Below are 20,471 nucleotides of genomic sequence, written 5' to 3'. Positions count from 1 at the left end.
AACACAGTGATATCTCCTTTCGCTCTCTTATCTGCACAACTATAATTAAGTCCTTAGTTTACAGAGTTTAGAGCCCCGTGGGTTTGATCCCCTCTCTCTCTCTCTCTCTCTCTCTCTCTCTTTCTCTCTCTCTCTCTCTCTCTCTCTCTTTCTTTCTCTCTCTCTCTCTCTCTCTCTCTCTCTCTCTGTCTCTCTCCAGGTGTTATCTCATATAGCAAGAGAACCACCTGCAAACACAGGTGTGTATGACTCTGTGTGTGTGCCAATAACACAGCTGCTCTCTTGCCTCGAGGTCGTCCAAAAACGGATTGAGAGTTCAGAATAAAACACAGGTGTGGTGAAAGAGAGCGAGAGACATGACAAGCAACATACGCTGCCCAAAACAATCTTCACCCCCTGTTTTCAAGCAGTTTTCCCACTGAACATATTGATATTGGTTATAATCATAATATCAGGTTCCCTTTGTTTGACATTTAAAAGTATGCAGAATATATTGCACAGTATGCATCATGCACTTTTGTCGTCGTGTATTAGTTTTCCTTAAGCGTGTGACGTTCAAACACATCAAGCTCTTTGTATCTTCCCAAGTGCTTACATTGTCCTTCCTGTGTTTTGTGGGAAAAATATACCCAATACAGGCGTGTTTTCTTTCCTGTGCTTTCATCCTACTTCGATATCATCAACAAACTCCAGATTCGATTCATTCTGAAAGCACAGATAACTCGGGGGAAAGATTAAGCAACCAATGAGGCACAGGGCATTAAAAATCATCTACCATACACCTGAGCATTTGGACACCAGAGGCGCTTATTAAACTGCCTGAATGTCACGGCGTTAGATATCAACATCAAGTGATTACTTTACATTCTGTCTTCTTTAAGAACGCAGCAGGGTTTAAGGTGATATTTAGTGCATGAAGGTGTTTTGTTATGTAATCAAATGATTTTCGGACATTTCTACATGAAGTTTAAGTGTCTTCATACTTTTGGTGTCACGTATATTGATTATTTGTAAATGAAATGAGGCTGTGTGTATGTTTTGTGTTTATAACCAACAGAAAGTTTAAATATAGTCTGGAGCTTGTTTACACTTCACCAGATCTGGTTTTGGATTTGACCTCTTCGGTATGGAGCAGTGTGTGCTTCTCTCTGTCTCCTCCCCTCCTCGAAACGATCTCTCTTTACTTCCGGTCATATGGTGTGGCAGGTGGGCGGAGCTTGGGAAAAGATCGCAGCGATTAGCAACATGACCCAACTTCAGACCATCCAATCAGTTTTCAATGGACAAATTCAGGTCCACCCCTAATTTTTCACCCCATTTCATTCACCACGTGGAAAATAAGACAAGTGCCACTTCCGTTTCATGGCGATTTAATTATTTGATCAGACTTGTAAGTTTAAAGCACGGTACACACTAACCCTATTTTTTGGCTATTCACTGTTGAATCGGCAGTGGCGCTTGTATAGGAGTCGGATCATAAATGGAAATGATGAAGCAAGCAAACGACGAAGTCAGGAGGGAACGCGCAAGGATGCTCTTATTTTTGCATTTCTCATTCAAATACGTGAATATTTTAAAAAGATACGACTCATTATACAAAACAGATCTATCACAAATTCGTCTGTGGTGAGCGAGATTTATGTGAAAATGGTAAGCGAGAGCTGCTTTGTTTATGTTTTGTATCTTTGGAGTCACTTCCGTTTTGAGTAATAAATACCAACTACTGCCACCTGCTGGTACGAAAAGTTATCTCACGCAGGCGCACAACTGATGTGATATTTGTCTGCCGTACATTTGGTGTGCCAGTGCGACTCTGGACCCATACGCTGCCAACACACGGGCAATGTGAGATGCTCTACTATGTTGGCATCGGTTTGGTGTGTCACTACCCTAACATTCAGGACTAAAGCTGCGGTCACACTTTGAGCATGCAAATATTTGTCAAATACGTGAATATTTTAAAAAAGATACGACCCGTTATACAATACAGATCTATCACAAATTCGTCTGTGGTGAGTGAGATTTATGTGAAAATGGTAAGCGAGAGCTGCTTTGTTTATGTTTTGTATCACTGGAGTCACTTCCGCTTTGGAACTACTGCCACCTGCTGGTATGGAAAGTTGTCTTACGCAGCCGCACAACGACGTGATATTTTTGTCTGCCGAACATTTGGTGTGCCAGCGCAACTTTGGACTCAGACGCTGCCAACACATATGGGCAATGTAAGATGCCCTACTATGCTGGCATCGGTTTGGTGTGTCACTACCCTAACATGCAGGACTAAAGCCGCGGTCACACAGCATGCAAATATTTGTCGGACGGGATGCGGTCTTTGGCTTTGTCCATTTGTGCATTTCAGTAGAGAGAAAGATCACAACGCTCCACGCGATTGGAATTCGCACATGCAAAATATAAAAATACATGCAAAATACCGTCGCACAAGCTTGCGTTTCCGGTCTGATGCATTCGCATGCATATAAATTAAAGGCAATGGATTGAAAAGTCTAGTGTGACCGGCCCTTTAACATGAAATGCACTGCAGTAAGGTCATGTGACTTTTTCACAGTATGACTGTATTTAATTTCAAACACAGCCCTGTTATAGTTTTTGTTTACTAATTTACTCAAGGGGACAAACTTGAAGTCAAATAATAGCATTAACAAACGTGACGGTCACATCATGTTTTCGTGTCGGTAATGTGTACAGTTACTGTATTACGGTTCGCTTATATCACGGTATATATAAAGTGTTTGTGTGTGCGACGTGTCGTCTCACCTTTTGGCTCCAGTACTGGAAACTTTAGGGTAAAGTTGCCAGAGAGCTCGTGACACGACTCAAATAAATTGTAAGTACAGACTTGTGTGTACACAAACTGCACATACAGATGGACACACAAGTGTTGGGGATGAACTAACCAAGTGTAGTGATGCTAGTAAGCTCACATTAAAGTCATAGCACTTCGTCTCTGTTTATTAACGTCACAAGTCTAAATGGTTTTAATGGCTCATTTTGTGTAAATTCCTTTCAGTATTGTGTCAAAGGTACTGTGCCAGGTAAAACTGCTATCATGGGATTATAGTACCCAAAGTAAACCCCTTCCTACACACACACACACACACACACACACACGATTTCATGCACTCTCTCCCAAATCACACACAAACACACCCCGTCTGTGAGTTCATGTGTGTGTCGGGCTTTACTTAAACTAATGGCTCCCAGGCGTGCAGCGGGCCAGACACACTGGAGCCGAGAGTCGGGCCGAGGAATGCCACTACAAACACACACACACACACACACACACACACACACACACACACACACACAGAGGGAGAGACATGGAGAAGTGGTTGGAAAGAGATTTTGGTGTGGAGCAGATTGAATGTGGATTTGAAACTATAGTGAAACTATAGTTCACTATAGTTCAACAAGAGTGAAGATATTTTGAGGAATGTTTGTGAGCCCCATTCACTTCCATAGTATTCTTTTTTTCTACTATGGAAGTGAATGGGGCTTACAAATTTTCATTTTTGGGTAAACTATCCCTTTAAACATGTTTACTACAGTAATCATGGTTTAACTATGTTTTTTGATGTTTTTTTGCTAACCAAAAGAACCAGACTCTTAAAGGTGCAGTGTGTAAATTTTAGAAGAATCTCTTGACAGAAATGCAAAATAATATACAAAACTATATCATTAGGGGTGTATTAAGACCTTTTTATAATGAACCATTTTGTTTTTATTACCTTAGAATGAGACTTTTTCATCTACACCGGGGTCCCTTATGTGGAAGTCGCCATTTTGTGCCGCCACTTTCTACAGAAACTGACAAACTTTTTTACTAAGTTGTCTCCGACGATGACACGTTTTCCAGTGGGGGCTACCGTAGCCTCTCTATGTGTTTCAAAAGTGATGGGTGGGCAGTGAACTGAACCGTTGGTTGCAATTTGCAACCTCACCACTAGAAAAAACGCAAAAATTACTCACTGCACCTTTAATGGATTCTGCCTAAAAACTGTATTTCTGAATGGCCTGAGGGTGGGATTAAGCGGATTTGATGGAAAGTTTTTGATGAATGTGTATAGTACGTGTCGGGAGCATTTAGTTACAATCATTATTTCATGTTTGACGCAGGTGGCGTTTAGCAGCTTTTGCATCCGAACTCTTCATTTGGCTTGTAATGCAATGTCCCATACGCCAAAAATATATATTTTCAAATATTATTTGAATATATTTTAAAATATACAAAAAATGGCCAAAAAATACATTTTTGGCAATATTTTGTAGCTATATATTTTAAAAATAAATATATTTTAAAGCATTTATATTTACATCGCAATGGAAGAAAAATGAAATATATTTTTAACTGCAAAAATTAACTTATAATTTAATATTTCATGCATGCATATACATTTTATACAAATATTTTGGCCAGGTGAATGTATTTTTTGGAATGAGTTGAAAAATTAGGAATGTATTTGTTGCCCCTCCTGAAATACATTTCAAAATATATTCTCATATATGAAGGTTAAAACTAAATATATTAAGTTTTACTTTCTACAAATTTATTTAGCATATATAGGCCAGAAAAATTTATTTTTGGTCGTATGGGGAAACTCGCTTTGGATAAGAGCGTCAGCCAAATTTATTAATGTAAATGTAGTAAGCATTTCTATACATTACTCCTGTATAGCTCATTGGTAGAGCATTAGGTAAGCTGTGCAAAAGGTCATGGGTTTGAACCCATGCACACATACTGATAAAAATGTGTCGCTTGTAATGCACTTTGGATAAAAGTATCTGCCAGATGTGTAAATGTAGTCAACATTTCACTACTGTAGAGTCTTCTAGCGTCTCTCTGTATGTGGTGTAATGGACACTCTCACTCTTTTCACATGCGTGTAGTGTTTTTATAGATTGTATTTAAATGCAAATGAAGTTGAGCTGGTGTTCACATTCATGCACTCAGTTGGATGCAAAGCACATTCACATCACTCTTTCTACCTCTCATGTGATATTTGAGATGTTTAAACGTTCACAGTTGGTGTGATGATATTATATTGATACAGACATAAAACAATTGGACCACATTGGTTAATCGGTCAATTCCACTGTAAAATTCCTTGTTGCGCTTACATTTTTAAGTTGAATTTACAATTAATGTAAACTTTCTTGACTAGTGATAAGTTGCTATGAATTGAAAAAATATTTAAGTTACTTAAGCTAATACAACTTTATTTTTATAATTTATAGCAACTCCTGGCTAGTCAAGAAAGTTTAAAATGAATTGTAAATTCAAGATTATTAAAAAAGAAATTAAGTGTAGGATGATATATTGGTCTGTTGCTTAACATGATGAATTATCAGCAAGATTTTTTATGCATTATTTATAAGCTCACAGTTTGGCTATGGCTTCTTGGTTTCCTTTCGAGGGAACTCGCGCTGCGTCACCATAAAGACACTGTGGGAACACCTCCAGGCGTAAGTGCGTCTGAATGTGTATATCAAATTCAACCAATGATGGGGCGTGATGTCACCGGCGGGGTGCCGTGGGAGCCAGGAAGTATAAAAGGTGACCTATAAAATGCCCCCGCTATCTGAAATATTGCCGAAGACGGCTTAACAGGTACGCAGGAGGTATGCGAGGGAGACGCAGCGTCTCGTTCCCTTCTCCGGGAATAAGGGTTACATACGTAACCAGAGACGTTTTGCGTTAACAAATAAAAAATGTAATCTCACCAAATGTGTTAATTCTGTTAACTATGACTGCAGCCGTAGATCTCTTACAGTAACTGATTCACTCCTCAAATCAATGACTTTATTTAATCTAGAAAAAGGTCATTTAAACCCTTTTTTTGAGTGTATATTTTTTTTAAAGCGTTACTGAGTGGATACATAAACTGTGTGTCAGCAATTGCCTCATTTGTGTTAAATTTATTTCCCTCTTGGGATTTATGAGAAACATCTGAGACAAAGTTAGCAAAAGCATGAATGAATCTCCCGAACTATGTAAATATTCAGTAGGGATTCGAGCACCAGCACCTTAAGTTGTAAATAAGTCAGACTAGTAGCGTGAGGTGTTATGGATAACTTAATCCCTCTCAACCCATCACTTGGCATTTACTGTGTTTAGCCTTTGACTGCCAGAGCAGTTAGTTATGTTAATGAGCAACCTTCCCTGCCTCGATGCATTCAATAGCTCATCAGGTGATTGGCCAGAAGCCATAAAGTGGGCGTGACCCGGGGAGTGACATCAGTCCTGCAGACAGCACTAACAGAGAGAGCGAGAGAGAGACTATTGATATGCAGCAGACTGTGAAAGAGAGAGAGAGAGAGAGAGAGAGAGATGGAGGCGTGGAAGACTTTCTAAATCCCTGATCCCATCTGGAATCCATCTGTGTCTCACTGGCAGGAGGAAGGATTCAGACTGCACAACTCACATATGTGAGGGAGTTTAAGACACATGCCTCACATATGAGACACACAGAGAGAGAGAGAGAGAGAGAGAGAGAGAGGTACAAACAGACCAAAGGAAAGTGATTTACATTGTTTGGAATAAGACACGAGCGAGAGTGAATCGTCACTGAGAAGAGGTGAGTGAGCTTCATGTGTGTTTGAAATCTTTCAGCTCTCGGTTTGTGGAGGTTCAGGTTTCTCCGGATTTTGTCTGGATGTTTTCTGCATGCTTGTATGCAAAGCTTTGTGCATATAGACTGACTGCAGCTATGGGATCGTTGCGTTTGTACCTACACTAGTCTCTATCTATCAATGCATTTAGTGTGATTGTGTTGTTTTTAACACATTCGTTTTAAGAGAGATAGATAGATAGATAGATAGATAGATAGATAGATAGATAGATAGATAGATAGATAGATAGATAGATAGATAGATAGATAGATAGATAGATAGATAGATAAACCATGTTGAAACAACCCAGCAGTTGGGTTAAAACAACCCATTATTTGGGTCATTTTTAACACAGAAACGTGTTCTGTCCAATAACTATATCTATCTATCTATCTATCTATCTATCTATCTATCTATCTATCTATCTATCTATCTATCTATCTATCTATCTATCTATCTATCTATCTATCTATCTATCTATCTATCTATCTATCTATCTATCTATCTATCTATCTGTCTATCTATCTGTCTATCTATCTGTCTATCTATCTGTCTATCTATCTGTCTATCTATCTGTCTATCTATCTGTCTATCTGTCTGTCTATCTGTCTGTATCTATCTTAAAAGGGATGTGTTAAAAACAACAAAATCACACTAAATTTGTTGTCTTATAATACAGAAATCTCTGCGTTATTATTAAAACAACATATTTTGTGTTACTTTTAACACAACTTGTGTTTTATTTTAAGCCAAAGATGACATGTATGTTTAAAAAATGAACACATCTTTTCTTGGAGTGTGGAGGGATATTTCTGTCGATTTTTTGTGCAATACTTTTGTTTAAAAAAAATTATTTTTATAATATTTGAATATTGTATTTATGTAATAATCATGAAATATAAGAGTTAAACTTTAAAATAATGATAAATCATGATAAGGTGTGTGAACGTTCACACCAAATCCACGTGGCAAACACTTCAGAATGTAGAGCTGTGATAAGATGCCAGCTGGAGGAGAGGATGGAGAGGTTTGTGTGTGTGTGTGTGTGTGTGTGTGTGTTAGACTTTCTAACTATTGAATAAACTTGAAAATATAGAGAAATGTAGGTTTTATGAAAGAGAAACGTGAGCAATACTGTCTCTTTAAAGTGTCAGCATTGTCTGCTGGTCTTCTCATTTGTCTATTTTTATTTCTCCTAAGCAAGAACTTTGTTGACATACAGTAAAAGTATAGAAGTATAAAATGAACGTGGATAGCACAAATACTCAGATCATTCATGGTTGGATGAATTTGAGAAGAAATGTTTGAAATCATACACTTTGCAAATCTGAGAATGTGGTAAAAACGGTTGAGGTTTGTTGATGAGACCGGATCATTTTCTCTCCATATCATCTTATTGCTGTCCAGAATCAGCAGATATGAAAGAGATTTTGGTGGATTTGCTTTGGATGTCGTACTGTGTTCAGAGACTAATGTGTGTCTTTGAGTGTTGGGTGTTTCTGCAGGTCTGCTCAACATCACCTTAACACAATCTACAGCTAAGATCTGACAGACACACCAGAAAACACAACTGCACAACATCACACTGACAGTATAGCGTGTGTGGGTGTGTTTCTTCTGTAGGCTTGATCTTCTTCAGCGTTTTTTACTTCCATGGCACTTTTTATTTCAACACAGTTTTAATGGTGTACTTAAATACTTTGCCTAGTATGTTTCAACAAAAATAACTATGGAAGTACCACGTTACAGTACCATAGTACTAACATGTTTTTTTAGACATCTAGTACCATGTTTTTTTTGCGTCCGTGTAACGCCGTCTTTGGCAATATTTCAGATATACTTCCTGGCTCCCGCGTCACCCTGTCTTTGTCATTAAGCCTCACCATTGGTTGAATATTATATACACATTCAGACGCACTTAACCCTGGAGGCGTCCCCAAAGTGTCACCGCAGTGACGCAGCGCGAGTTCCCTCAAAAGTGAACTGTAACAATGTATCTTAAAAGGTAACACGATGTAACTTTGCTCTCACGGGAAATGTGTCCCCACATTGAATTTGAGGGTATTGGATCTGGAAAGTCCTTGAAAGGTCCTTGATTTTGAAGTTAACTAAGGTGTGGGAACCCTGGCTAGGTTATGATCCTTTATTAATCCATGCCCAGATTTTCCAAATAATAAATAAAAAGGATTCCAAGCAGCATATCATCGTAGTTTACAGGACCGTCACAAAACAAATCCAAGAAATATAACTGATACTATCACCATACTACAATACTGTCACAGTAGCTTTTAGCAGCCACACAGACACATCCATAGAGCAGCTGCTGAGGTCACATTCAGGAAGTTCTAGATTAGCCAAAGCTACGCTAACTGTCGTCGTGTCATCAAGACAGCGATTGATCCAAGCGATTAGCACTAAAACAACCGTTTAACTGTTTCGTCTGACGGAGGTTTGTGTGTGTGGCCCGCGCTCAATCAAACCATTGTCCCTCATTCTCCCAATGGCTTGCCGTTAAAACCTTTGACCTCCTGTGTGGCCGGGTAATAAGGGTCTGTTGGACATCATAGCACACTATGAAGTCGTAGCGATGGGTGGCTGAGGCTCAATGACCCCTGATGGCACTTTCTGGTCCTAACTGGGGTCCCATGAGAGCCCCGGAGCGTTCTAGATAGAGTCGTTTAATCTCAACATCCAGCAATTGGGGAATAAATGTGGCTCTCATGTGAAACTACTAAAGTGGTACATAGTGCTGTTGTGCTACTAAAGTACCATGGTATATACTGTACAAATTCCTCTAAGTTTTGGCACGTGTTTAATATAAGGACTGAATGCAGTTGGATGGTTTCGACTACTAAACTACACAGAGGAAAGATCAGTGTTGAGAGCTTCAGCAGCCCTGTGATCATTTCATATGAATATTTCAACAGTCTGTTATCATGTGATGCAGTCTTAATATAATGAAGCTGAATGAGCCAATCAGAGCAGCTGCTGAGTGATTGATTAGTCAGACAATCAATTATCAGTCCCACTGAGGTCAGAAGGGCAACAATTCATTGAGTGGATAAAGCTATTGATGAGCGAGACTACACACACACACACACACACACACACACATACACACACACACAGACACACACACACACACACACACACACACACCGGATATCACTTCACCGGATGTTGCTTGACCAATATTTCAGATAAATGTGGCATAAGCTTCAGTCTCTCTGACCTTTTGTTCACACAACCTGACCCAATTCACTTTACAAAGATCCCCTAATGAAGTTTGTTTGTTTGTTAATTTTGTTTTTATTTATTTAGTTTTTGTAGAGATGCACGGATGCCCATGGCTAATTATTCAGTCTGATATCTACCGATGCCGATAGTTTGGTGGATATATTTACCAAATTCTAAAGATTGAATTTTCTGAATGTTATTTATTAATAAAATGACCATAAATAATGTAGTGATGTGATGTTTCTTTACATTTTCTATACACAGAGCTCAAATTCATTGTAATTTTTTGATTGACAGGTTATATCGGCCATCATTTTTAAACTATCATCCGATACCGATTAGTGGCCGATATATCGGCGCATCTCTATTTTATTACAGTATTACAACATTACTGCGCTCTATTTATGTTACAAAAAATAAATAAATATAAGTGAAAAAACAAGCAAACAAATATCTAAAGCTGGACAAAAAACGTGGTGGATTAAAAATCGATTCTCAAAGGCCCTGAATCTATATATATTTTTAATAACCTGATCCTGTTTGATCAAGGAATGCGACTGTTTTGACTTTTTTCAGCATTCATTTTGTATTTAACAAAATTGTATGCATTTGAAAATTATAGATGGGTTCTGTTTTAATTTACCCAAGTGTACCTAAAATAAAAAAGTGTAATATACAAGTTGGTGGCTCTTAAATTATTTTTATTAATCACCCACTTGTAAACTTATGTTCACTGTTTTCTTTTTATAAATAAAGTATTTGTATTAAATCTATAGTCATTGAATTGAATTGAGCTTAAAAATCGCTCCGAGAATCGGAATCGAACCAAGAATCGAAATCGGATAGATTCGACATCTGAATCGATACCCAGCCCTACAAATATCTAAATACGTCAACCAATCTGAAGGTCACATTTTTTCAAAGCATTCTATAAATAGGACGTAAACTTAAAGGACATTAAAAGCAGTTCTTGCATGATCGTTAAGAGAGCTCTTTTAATATATTTCCAAATGGCAGACCATCTAGGGTGCCCATACGTGCCATTCTTTCCGGACACATCCTGTCCAGGATTTCAGTGAATCTTCCGGAAGTCGTATTTGATGACCGCATACGCCATTCAGTTAAAAACATAAAGACATACAATCGTAGTTTCATTCTTGCCTTAAAATGTAACGTTTTTTTTCTGTTATAATAATAATAATCCTCTATGTAGAATGCAATCGACAAATACGACTTCCAGAAGACGCACCCGAAATCCTGGACAGGACGCGTCTGGAAAGAATGGCACGTAGGTTTTGAAAAGGTAACCATGTAGTAATCTGTGAAATCCACATTTTAAGAGATTTGATTTTGTGGTGGAGACCAAAGTAACAAAATGCATTTTTTAGCTAAAGCTGCATTACGAATTACTTTTTTAAAACGTTCACGTCGTCTTAATTCTTAATCTTAATTCAATAAAAACAAAGCTGGGATCATATAAATGTTTTTATTACATGATGCATTTTCATCCAATATGCCAAAACTGTGACAACAATGAGTAAATGTAGTTTTATCTTTTGCACTTGAAGCACAGTCCTGTAGCATTGATAAACATCTTAATACGCATTGGTGTAAGGTTTATCCTAATAAAAAATTGAAAGTTGAGCTCATGGGTCTCCAGGGATGTATCCTTAGGCTACACATGATCACAAACAACCCAGTCATTTTCTTCAATGGTTTGATTGAATTGCGTTCTCGTGGACATGCTCAAAGGGTTTAACCTGTTGCTGACACACACACACACACACGCACGCGCATGCATGCACACAGTGAGAGAGGAACAGATGTGTGTGTATTGTCAGCGTGTGTTTGGACTGATAGGCACCAGGTGCAGCTTTTGTTTTGCCTTCCTTTATTTTCTCTCTCGCTCTCTCTGATTCTGTCAAAACTCTCTCTTCCTTTTCCCTTCCCAAAGGAAGATTTTATTGCTCTTTCATAGCTCAGGAGACGCAGTGGAGATGTATCAGTTATGTATAGGTTTAAGTAACTAGTTAAGCAACTTTGTCCGGGATTATTCTCATTTGCATGAATTAAAACAGACACAAACAGTAAAAGTAAAAATTTATGGTATCTTCAGTTTAAAATGCTGTTGAGAGATTTTGCTCATGAGAAAAAACAAAACATTTTTCTTTGAGATCAAAACAAATTTTGCTCTCTTTCTATGAATTTCTGGTGTCTAATTGAGATATGAAATGGATGTCATCATTTTTGTTCTGCTGTGGGTCTGGACCACAGGTGACTGTTGGAGAATCCAGCTGTCCTCTGGCACCCCATCAGCTCCATATGGTGGAGGAACAGAAGGACACAACACACATAATGATCTGATAGCTTAACCCTTTTGTATCCGTGACTCGAAGCATCTTTCTCAACCCCCACGTCGGTCTGTTTCGCTGCTGTTGTGGCCAGAGGCGGGACGATGCTTTCAATGCTTTTGTTCCCCGGCCTTCCAATGATTTCTAAACACTCAGCCGAGCTGCATTGAGCCGCTCTTAATGGAAATTCATATATCATTTTAAACAAAGACAGGCCGGGCTTTTAAATTGATCCTTTGTGCTTCAGCGTTTAATGTTTTTGGGGGGAGTAAACTTTATTCAGATGGGTTTGGTTATATAGTCAGTCACAACCAAATCAGCTCGGGTTCATTTATGTGTTTCTGGAAAAGTACAAGTAAAGGTTAATACAGTGTCGATTATCTCCACCAGTGATGTGATATTTGCCGATATATCAAACATTTCTTCGATGCAATTATGATTTGATTGATTTATCAATACTTTAATATTACAAGCCCATTTTTAATACCTCACAAATGCATCCAAAATATATAACATGAACGTAATTTTCCGAACATTTACAACAACAAACTAAGAAAAAAGACACTTATTTAAAATAAAGAAAAATAAATGAGAGAAAAAAATGTCATTATGAAATCAATCTTATGATGGCAACAGTCAAAGTCTTTATTGTTTCAGCTGGTGCTGGCAAAGGTTTTCTGCCAAACTGTTGGTCCAATCCATTTTCCAAATGCAAAATATTTCCAAACCCACAATTTGCATCCAATAGCAGTAACAATTATTATTATATTATTATTTATTTATTTATTTATTTATTATTATTATTATTATTTAGGGCTGCACGATTTGGGTAATTTTTCCCAATGCGGTTATTGATGCTAATATTGCGATGTGCGATTGCGATTATACTAAATGGTATCATGGGTCAACTTGATGGGTTTTAAGGAAAATCCACACACAGTTTAGCTAAAATGTGTATTTGTAAAACTAGAAATGTTTTCGTATTGCCACGTGATGTAGCAACTGCTCAGTGTCAGTAATCCTAAATCCAAAATACCACCATACAACAGACAGTGTTTTTTTTTAGCTACCAGATCACTGTCAACCTCCTCTGCATCCATCTTCGCTCTGGTATAAGTGACGACGCACACACGTGCACTGCCTTTTTTGTTCGTTTTTCTTTCTTTTTTTAAACAGCTAGGAAAATCATCAAACTGTTATCAGAAAGTCCACACATTTATTTATTTAATATAATTGCAACATTTGGCTGTCATATAATCGCACAGGCTGACATCGCGATTGCAATTGCGATGCGATTAATTGTGCAGCACTATTATTATTATTATTATTATTATTTGTTGCTGCATTGCATTCATTTGCTGACAATAGCAGACGAAAATAAACGAAAATGCGCACTTTAGCGGAAATACCTAGATGGGCGTTACGTCAAAGAAGAACGAGGACACGGGGAGTGTCAAAATAAAGGTACCTCACATCGATATTTTATGTGTGGCATTGATGCATCGTATCGTAAGAGAAATGTAATCAATCGATTTATTGTTACACCCCTAATTAATTTGGTTCCAGATTTTGGCAGTGATATTTTAAGCTGTCATTTCTTCGGCTTCTACACTGAATGCATACAGTATTATGGTTTTGTGACAGGTGGTGATCTTTAGGTAAGGCCGCAAGTCTGCTTCATGTCAGTAAATATCGATCTGAACAGATATCTTCTAGCTGTGCTAACAAACCTGTGTACTCTGTCTGACTCTTCAGGTTAGTGAGCACACATCGCACCTGCTCAGATTCGTGCCGCAGCTGCGTGTTTGCAACTGTGTTTACTGCGGTGCGCTCGTCTCCCAAATGTGATGGTCACAGGTGGAGAGCAAAAATGATTTTTGCCTCATGGGCCGTATTCAGTGAAGGATAACCAAGGCGTTACACCTGCCATATGTCTCCAAAAATGGTTCATTTTCATGGACATGGAAACTACAGGCTAAAATTGGTTAATTCATTCTAAAATGGCAAATGAGCATTTATTGCCCATGAATAAAACATGAATCTAACATTTAATACATGTGTGGTCGCAGCCTGGTCTCACTGGTAATACATAGTCATTTAATCGTAGCGTTATTACGTTTCTACAGCTACAAAACGTAAAACATTTACAAATCTTTCATACAAAAAAAGTTGCTGTATAATTTCCCTTTTAAGTATTTTATTTGTAATGTTACGACCCTTCCCCTTCCCCAAACCTTACCCTAAACCCAAATACAAAAATATTCTGTAGTGTAATGGACAGAAATGTATAGGAAATGTTTAGTAACAATATAGCATGTAAAAGATATTTTAGCCGCTAACAGTCTTACCCATCTCTGGAATTTGAGAAATTTTTAATAGACGGATAAGTTAATCCAGCTTCTCTTCATCAAGGCGCGCATTTCCAGCCCAGTCTAACGAAATTTTGTGATATAGTCACGTAACTTTTTGATTCTTTTTTCGTGATATTGTCACAAATTTATGTGGGTTTTTTTGTGGTCTAGGGATTAGATTTACATAAAATGACATCCTTACCCAAATCTCAACTCTAACCCTAACCCCAGGTTTAAAAATTGTTTAAAAATCAGAAAATATTTAAAAAATTCTGAATTTTTTTATAAACCAATACTTAAAGTGACATTTTAACGCAAACACCAAATCTAACCCTAAACCAAAGTGACAATGGTTTGAAAATAGGAAAAAGCAGTTGAGTAACCAATATGTGACAATTACACAGGAATAGAAATTTGTGATACGATCACCAAAAAAAAACGAAAAAAGAATCAAAAAGTTACAAGACTATATCACGAAATTTCGTGAGACTGGGTAGCTCATTTCAAATTTCAAAAGTACATTGATTGAAAGATGGCAATGTCGCAAATCTGTGATGTAGCACATGAGCTTTGATATCACTGCCATAAAGAAATGTGTCGTAAAGCTTCATGAGGCGCAATATTTAAAATTGAATTCATAACGAACGTTTACGGTCGCTGATGAATGCTTGAGGATGAAAACGTAAAAATATTTTATTGGATGTGCCTTTCGTTTACACGGCGACTGTGTTTTGGGGGCTTAAAAACGCAAAATGCACGCAGATTTCCCCCTCAAAACGCTTGTATAAACGCGGAATAAAAAGTGATAATGCAATGCCACTTTTGCGTTTTCTCTTTAGATCGTTTCCATGTAAACATAGTCTAAAACACCTTTTTTTGAATCGCAAACAAACTAAATATTACAAAATGGTTAATGATTACAGAAATGTTATTGATCTTAAGGTTTTAAAGTGTAGTCTTGTTTAATATTGTGTAATTATCTGAAAGTCATGAACATTTCATTAGGTGAATGAGTAAACTGTCTTAAATAAATAAATACGACTGAAAACATGTCATTAATATGAGTAAGAAACGCCAATGCCTGCGAGTTTAATGTTTATGAATGGGAATTCATACAAATCTGTACGTCTGCAAAGCTGTTAATATGTAAATAATTAACATATTAGTCCTTTCAACACGTCGATATTATACGTTTCAGTGTGTATGAAAACATAAGTAAATGTATGTGTGGTACAACCACACTTAACGTAAAAATACACACGTATTTTCATGAGATCAACAGTATAGCAGCTATTTTGCAAACATAACATGGCCTTTGAGTCAGATATTTCATTTCTAAAGTATGTGTTTTGATCACAAGCTTCACAATTCTGCACTTATTAGTGAATAAGTAGAAGCTGTATATTGGCTTTCTATGATAAATCTGTTGGTTGTGCTGTAGATCTCGGCAGGTTTAATCTCTGCTAACAGAAGGCGGATGGAGAGAGTTTGTGTACATCCTACGGTGTGGCATTAACCCAAATGGCTCGCTTTCCTGTCTCCACATTTCTCCTGTTTTCTCGCCGTCCGTCCGTGTTCTTCTCTTCCTGCCTCCTAGGAAGGAAACAGGTGTACATAAAAAAAGATGTCATGTGATTTTTCAGTCAGGCGTTAAGAAGGTGCGCCTGAAGGACCCAGAACAGAGGGCTCAGGTGTTACAGCCAACCACAAGATTTGTGTGTTCGTGTCTGCAAAAGTGTGTCGCACCTGTGACTGCGGCCGTTTGGGATATGAATATGATTTAATTTGGCCTTTTTGTTTGGAGTTCATAATAAGAAATATCGGTTTTGTTTATAGGTGAATCTTGCAAAACTCACCCAAATAATTTTAAAGGAAAAATAATTAGCATGGACATACAGCCTGTTTTGCATTGTGTAAATTACTGTAATGTGAAAAAACAAACATATGCATATGACTGCAATGTGAATATGTATAAAATATAAATAGAAAATGCCTTGATGCATTGAATTTGGAGGAGAAATTTGTATTTTTAATTAACACCATGCTAAAAATGTGTTTAAAATAAGCTTTTTGTTTTGTCAAAATCAATATTTTTCTTGATGTTTGGGTGAAATGATTCGGACATTTTGTCGTGAGATTAATTGTCTTCTGTCGTTGTATGCATGCCGTTTCTATCGGCTGGAATGAAACATCTCGGTCTCGGTCTGGCTGGGGCGCCTTTAACAATCCCATTAAAATCTGCCTTGCATTTCATTGTTAAGTTAAGAGGCCCATTTAAAAACTATAGGCATTAATCCCTCAAGAAGAAACACATTCACTGCATTAGCTTCCCATGAATAAACATTAAACAAAACAGGCCTTTCACCGAGAGAAGCCCGTCCGCGCATGAAAAGTCGTCCCGTAAGAAGCGTTTCATGACCTTTGACAACTCGATCTGTGTGGGTATATTAGTCGTCTTTGTAAAAGTAGTTTCGGCGGTCTGATATACTCAGAATGAGGCCGATAGTGCTCTCACGGCTCTTTTTTGAACAAAAGATCCTCTGATCTACGACTTTTGGGCCCGGTGGCCCATTCACAGGCGACGAGTATTCGTTTAGCTCTTGACGGCTTTTGTGAAGGCTAGTTAGCGAGCGTGAAATGGCCCGATTCTTCCTTCTCAAACCGGCTCAATGATGATCTATTCTTCCCAGGGACAAAACCTGCTTCATTTGCACTTCAGCTGTTTGGGAGTAGAAAACATCTGGTGTCCGGCAGAAAGGAGATGATGGGTTTAGTAAGGGAGGTCTCTACATATCGGTTAAGTCTCTGGTTTGGATAGCCTGACAATGTATGCAGATTTTAGGCTTTGGATTCAATTGGATTGTCTTGCTTTCTTTAAAGCGGAGCTGCATATCAATGCATCGATTGCATATCAATGCGAAGCGCCGTTAATTGTTTTGCCGGAGACACAATGGCGCCGTTTGTGTGCCTGCATATATCTCAATTCCATCTCTGTTTTTTGTGCTTCTGGGAAAGTTGGAAAAGATGATAACGTCATGATGCAAACACAAGATGGATCTGCTCAAGGAATTATTAGATTGTGATCACATGCACTTTTATCTGTGGCGAGGTTTCGTCAGGCTAGATGAGATCACAGATTCTTCTGCCCTGAATGTATCGCAGTTTATTCGATTTTAATGGAAATTTCCAAACAAGCAAAACGAAAACGTTCATGATTGCAAAGAAAATAAGATGTCAATCTCTATCTCCTTGTCTGGCTCTCATTTTCAGACGGCGTAGAGAAGAAGGTTCCTGCCATGCCCGGTTCCCCAGTGGATGGAAAGACTCATTCAAGACCAACGGTGTCCGTTATGCCTCCATTACCTTCAGTAAACCCCAGCGGCCCGCGACCTGCAGTGTTTTCCACCACAGCACGTGAGCATCGCACATACACGCTCATATCTGTATCCCAAAATTTATTTGAACCTTCCTATATATATATAGCGTCTGAGATTGTGAGTCTTGGACTAAACTTAAGCCCTTTCCAAAAACTGCCCCTTAGTCATTTACCAGACACAAGTTGACTTACAAACAAAGATACAGCAGGTTTCCTATATATGAGTGACATCATTTGCAGTTTTAATAGTAAACTAAAGTAGTATAAAAGCCAGTACTTTTTACTATTTTATAAAAACAAGTTGAATAATAATACAAAATAGATACAAATGTATGAATTAGGATGTAGCTAAAATATTATTCATCATCTACTTATCTTCTGCAATATAATTAGAATTTTTGCATTCCTGAATTTTAAAGAGTCATCTACTCACACACTTTAGAGTAAATTGATAAAAAATATCTTATTTTACAGAAAACTTTGTGCTCCACAACTGATCATATATATATATATATATATATTTTTAAAAAATTTCATGATGCAGTTTATGACCCACTGGCGGTTCGCAGAATGTAAGGGGTTAAATAATGTTTTTTTCTTTCTATGATCGTGCTTTTATTAGTACTCACCTTTAAACTCATTTCTTCTTTCCTGAAGTGACCCATGGGATGAATAATTCCCCGCCAACCCTTAACGCAATCCCATCCCCACCTCAACGCTACAGTAATGGACCATCATCTTCATCTTCCTCATTGCTGTCCAATCAGCAGCTCCCAGCCACCTGCGGCGCTCGACAGCTGAGCAAACTGAAGAGATTTCTCACCACGATACAACAGTTTGGCAATGACATCTCACCTGAGATCGGAGAAAGCGTTCGAAATCTTGTGCTCGCTCTGGTGGTGCGTCTCTCAGATGTTACGAGTCAAGTTCAGATGTGTAGTTTGTTCAGATTTAAGGTGAATTAATTTCTTCTTGTCATCTACAGAACTCTACAGTCACCATTGAAGAGTTTCACTCCAGACTGCATAAAGCCACAAACTTCCCATTAAGACCCTTCGTCGTTCCCTTCTTAAAGGTAAATGACTATTTATTTAGTACTCGGAGCTCTTCTTTATGACGACATTTTAAAGAAACTTATTTAGATTTTATTTGAATTGTGCTGAACAAGATCGGTAACATGAATCAGAAAGTTCATGTTTAACTTTTCATCTTCTTTCTGGATTTTTGAAGAGGTGGAAATGATATAAGTAAGCGGGTGATTCTCACGAAAATTTGGTTTTAAAAATGTCAAGCATGAAAATATAAGAATTGCTTAAATTTACTTTTTTTCCCACCACACATTGAAAAACAAAGTCTGGAGTAAATGGGAACATTAATTATAAAACTTTTACTACTTATTTAACACTTTTTGTAACATAATTTAAAAAATTTGTCCTAAAAAATCTCATTACCGCAACAGTCAGAAAACATCAACACTGACATATTTTCAAAATGACATGACAAACCTGAAAGAACATAATTTGGAGATTCTGCACATGCATTTAAAATCAAAGTATTATGCTTCTATTAATTAAATTAACATTTAATAAGCATCTGTTGCGGTAATGATAATCAAAATGTCGTGTAAGCATTCTGACAAGACAATATTTCAAATTAACTGTAAAAAATGATCTTACCTGGTAGCCATCTTGAAGTAACTGGTCCATGTGCTTGGTCACTCAAAATCAAACTTTATAAAAATTCTGTATGTGTACTTAAACTGTTTTCAAAAAGTGTTGCGGAGGATGAGAACATCAGGCATGGACACATAATTTTCCTTATTTTTCTTCATTATTATTATACATGAATATTCAGTAAATATTTTTTCTGTCATCTAAAGTAGTCTAGCAAAACATCCATTTATTTATTTTTCTTAATATTTTTGTGTTCATTTGATTAAATTACAACATAACGCATGTTCAAACACAGCCGGACACATTGCGGTAATGAGAATTTCAGCAGAAAATGAGATAAAATTTCCAATTATAAATTCTTATGTTGAAATCACACATTGTGCAAGGTAGAACACAGTATTGTGTTAATTCTGATGCTTTTTAATGTTACTATATTACACATTTTAAAGCTTAAATCATTAGTGCTGTGGTGTTTCAATGGTTTCGTGAGAATCACCCAAGCAAGCATTTTGCGTTTAAAAAACATCTAATACGCGTCCAAACACAGGCAAGATGTCTAGGCTAAAACAAGTCAAAATCTGGGCTGTCAGTAAAAATGTATTAAACGTCTAAATGTAGCCCAAAAATAAATGAAATAAACAAATAAAAGCAAACAGTTTGTAATCACTGTTAACTTTGCTTACATGATTGAAAATCAGACCGGTCATCTTAAGTTATTGTCAAAAATCACATGTAACCAAATTCAAATTTATTTTGGCTATAGATTACTCATAGCAAGACTATGAAATGGCATAAATGAAGACCTCGCTTGATTCTTGATTCACTTCTTTATTCAAGGTTATCATCTCATCATTTA

General features: G+C 37.4%; 1 protein-coding gene across 3 annotated transcripts in view; it reads left to right on the top strand.

The window, feature by feature from the left end:
* Positions 1–20,471, top strand: part of cbfa2t2 (CBFA2/RUNX1 partner transcriptional co-repressor 2) — a 40,400-nt gene that overhangs the window by 7,191 nt on the left and 12,738 nt on the right. For 2 of the 3 annotated variants that reach the window (XM_073870533.1, XM_073870532.1), the window contains exons 2-4: positions 17,837–17,980; positions 18,600–18,841; positions 18,928–19,017. In XM_073870533.1, the coding sequence (XP_073726634.1) occupies positions 17,837–17,980; positions 18,600–18,841; positions 18,928–19,017 (476 nt within the window). Of the gene's footprint in view, positions 1–6,313; positions 6,594–17,836; positions 17,981–18,599; positions 18,842–18,927; positions 19,018–20,471 lie in introns of those variants that run through there. The other variant, XM_073870534.1, reaches the window with a different exon arrangement.

This window comes from Misgurnus anguillicaudatus, chromosome 8 (assembly GCF_027580225.2).
Source record: "Misgurnus anguillicaudatus chromosome 8, ASM2758022v2, whole genome shotgun sequence".
In the NCBI taxonomy this organism is placed as follows: domain Eukaryota; kingdom Metazoa; phylum Chordata; class Actinopteri; order Cypriniformes; family Cobitidae; genus Misgurnus; species Misgurnus anguillicaudatus.
The sequence above is the reverse complement of the archived record's forward strand: the minus strand, read 5'-3'. Positions and strand labels throughout refer to the sequence as shown.